General features: G+C 58.6%; 1 protein-coding gene across 3 annotated transcripts in view; it reads right to left on the bottom strand.

Annotated features, from left to right (window-relative positions):
- Positions 1-1,664: 1,664 nt before the first annotated feature.
- Selplg (selectin P ligand) overlaps positions 1,665-2,922 on the bottom strand; it is a 9,130-nt gene continuing 7,872 nt past the window's right edge. For 2 of the 3 annotated variants that reach the window (XM_023721019.1, XM_023721022.1), the window contains exon 3: positions 1,665-2,922. This exon ends at the window's right edge or, in 1 of these variants, runs on beyond it. In XM_023721019.1, the coding sequence (XP_023576787.1) occupies positions 2,355-2,922 (568 nt within the window). In that variant the 3' untranslated portion in view covers positions 1,665-2,354. The other variant, XM_023721020.1, reaches the window with a different exon arrangement.

The following is a 2,922-nucleotide window of genomic DNA, read 5'->3' as shown; positions in this document are numbered from 1 at the left end:
TGACCAGGCCCCAGGAACCACCCTGGTGCCCCACGGCCCCGGGTCTGCAGGCTCTGGGGTCCCTCCGCTCCCCTTCTCTGCTTCTGATCCACAGGGAAGCTGAGCCACGATCCTCCCGACCCATCAGCCCCTCGGCTAGGTCATCTGCCCCGTCCACGGTGGTGACTCCCCACTTCCCCAGCCCCCCAAAGCCTGAGAACGAGGCTGCCTCGTGTGCACAGCCTAACCCTAGACATTCAGAGGGAGGTGCGGACACGGCCCTGGCCAGACACGGGGTCACCGGCCCTGTCCCGTGGCCCAGGCCACCCGCTGCCTTCGCTGTGACTGCGCTCATCCCAAGTCCTCTCACAAGCTGCAGCCACCATCTTCTCCTTGACCTCCCGCGGTGGTGGCAGGGGAGGCCCCTCGCCCCAAGGACGCGGCTGCCTGAGTTTCCTCAGCGACGTAAAAACCCTTTCCCGCGATGACTCCTCTGCTCCCCCTTGAGACAGGACAGTGTGCGTTTTGCACCTTCCGCTTTGCTGGGGCTGCCGTCTCCGGGCTGAGGCTTTCGATCCTCACATCTGAAAGCCCCAGGTAAACTGAGGCTCGTTTGCCCGCTCCTAAGGCAGGGTTAGCGCCTGCACAGAGCTTGACCCAGCCTGCTGCCTGGTTTTCTAAGAACGCAGCCACCCTGGTTTCTGCCACGAGGTGGCTCTGAGACAAATGGAAGAAGTTGTCACAGAGCCTGAATATTTATTGTCCTGCCCTCAAAGCAAGAATTGGTCAGCCCCAAACTTTCTCTCCAAGACAAGTTTTTTAAGAATTTAATTAAAATTTTATTAGTGCGTATTAGTTGTACAGAGAAAGGGGTTGCACCTTGGCACGTCAGTGCACGCAGGTAGCACTTTATTCTCACACAACCCCATTATCTTCTTCCCATTTCCCTTCCAAACTTTCTTATTTTATTCATTTATTTGATTTCTGTATTGTTGGTACCGGGGATTGAAACCAGGGCCTTCACACTTAGCTGCATTTCCAGCCCATTTTAATGTGTAAAACTTTGTGACAGTATCTTGCTAAGTCGCTGAGCTGCTCAGGCTGAATTTAAAATTGAGATGTTCCTGCCTCAGCCTCCTAGAGTGCTGGGATGACAGGCTTGTATCGCCAAGCCCTTCCAAACTTTTTTGGTTTTTGTTTTTTGATTTTTTTAACTATTTTCTTGTTTGGTACCGGGATGGAACTGAGGGCCTCACATTCACCAGGCCGGTGCTGTGCTGCTGAGCTACATCCCGGCTCTCTTCCAAGCCTTGGGTCCCATCCCACCACGACGCCTCTGAGTTGTGGGGAAGACTTGCAGTGATTGCTCTGCCCTTCAGGGAGTTGGTCCTGGTGCCAGTGGGCAGCAGCGGGCTCCCAGGGAGGCCGTGTGGGCACATGGAGGGGCATTGGGGACCTGGGGACACCCACTTCCGAGGCCAGCTTGGGGTCCTGAGGGAGTGCAATTAAGCCCTCGTTTTTCCCCTCACAGCATGAAACCTTCCACAGCTGCCCAGGCAGGAATGTGGTGGCCTGTTGCCCATGGGGAGTGGCAGTGGGACAGCCCACCCAAAGGGTTCCACGGGGCTGGGGGCTGGGGACCTGCTGCGGGAGGCATCTGCCACACCAGGCCTCGGGACGGAGGCAGGACAGAGGGAGCCTGCAAAGGACTCAGCCACCATGCACCCTTCATCAAATGTTTACTGAGGCTGGGCTGGGGGCGTGGGGGATGCTGTTGAGAACGGGATAGGACCCACCTGAATCATGGCCACAGGGAACACAGGTGAGGGCAGGGAAGGCTCACTCTGTCCCCGGAAGGAATCTCCCTGGCCCAGAGGATCTACCCTACCAAGCTCCCTCGGCTGGGCGATGCTGCTCAGGGGACAGGGACAGAAGGAGTTGGCTTCAGGAGTCTCACTCTGTGGCACCCATCCCCAAGTGTTCCTGTCCTACCTGGCCACCACAGCAACCAGAGGCAGTGTCAGTAGTGGCTGTGGGAGTGGGCGGGTAACTTAGTCATCCGTGGTACCTGGGGATGAGCCCCAGGGCCTGGAGGGAGGCAGGCAGCAGACAGCAGTAGGGGGAAGAAAGGGGCAAGAGTCCCACAGGCAGAGTGGCTGCCAGCCTTGGCGCTGGCCAGGGCACAGCTGGCTCTACCACGGCAGCAGAGAGAAGGAGGTGTTCTCCCCACTGGGCCTACGTGGCTGCAGGACTGTGGCTGCTCTTGGCCCTGTCTGGGGCAGCCACAGTCCTGTGCTCAAATCCCTCCCTTGGGCTCCCCACAAGCCCAGTGCTGTGGGGCTGTGGAGGGGGCAAGAGCCGGGGACTGAGGGCGGCTATGGGAGGAAGCTGTGCAGGGTGAGGTTGTCCCCCTCGCGGTCCTCCCTGTCCTCTGCCTTGAGGTCCTGGCCCTTGCTCACACCTCCGTTGGCTGTGGCCGAGGCTCCCTCTCCCCCATCGGGCAGCAGTGATGAGATGCAGACCATCTCAGTGGGGGAGTAGTTACGCACTGGGTACATATGGCCCTTGCGGGACAGGCGGACTGCCAGCACCACAGTGCACACGAGGAAGATGGTGGCCACCAGTGCCAGGATGAGGATGGCCAGAAGGCACTGCCTCACAGGGATGTGCCCTGAGGCCTCAGTCGGTGAGGGGGACATGGAGTTCCCAGTGGGCACAGCTGGTCCTTTTTTCAGGCCTGAGCCGGATAAGTTGCTGGCTGCCACGGTGCTGTCCTTTTGAATGACAGAGTGCCCGAGAAAGGTAACGGTGGGGGTGGGTTCTGTGGCTGAGAACTCTGTGGTGTCTGTCTCTGTAGACATAGCCACTGTGGCAATGGGCTCTGTGGCAGATAGCTCTGTGGACAGAGCTTTTATGGCTGTGAAACTTGTGAGCATGGCCTCC

The sequence above is a fragment of the Octodon degus genome, unplaced genomic scaffold (genome assembly GCF_000260255.1).
Source record: "Octodon degus isolate 3935 unplaced genomic scaffold, OctDeg1.0 scaffold00079, whole genome shotgun sequence".
NCBI lineage: Eukaryota > Metazoa > Chordata > Mammalia > Rodentia > Octodontidae > Octodon > Octodon degus.
The sequence above is the reverse complement of the archived record's forward strand: the minus strand, read 5'-3'. Positions and strand labels throughout refer to the sequence as shown.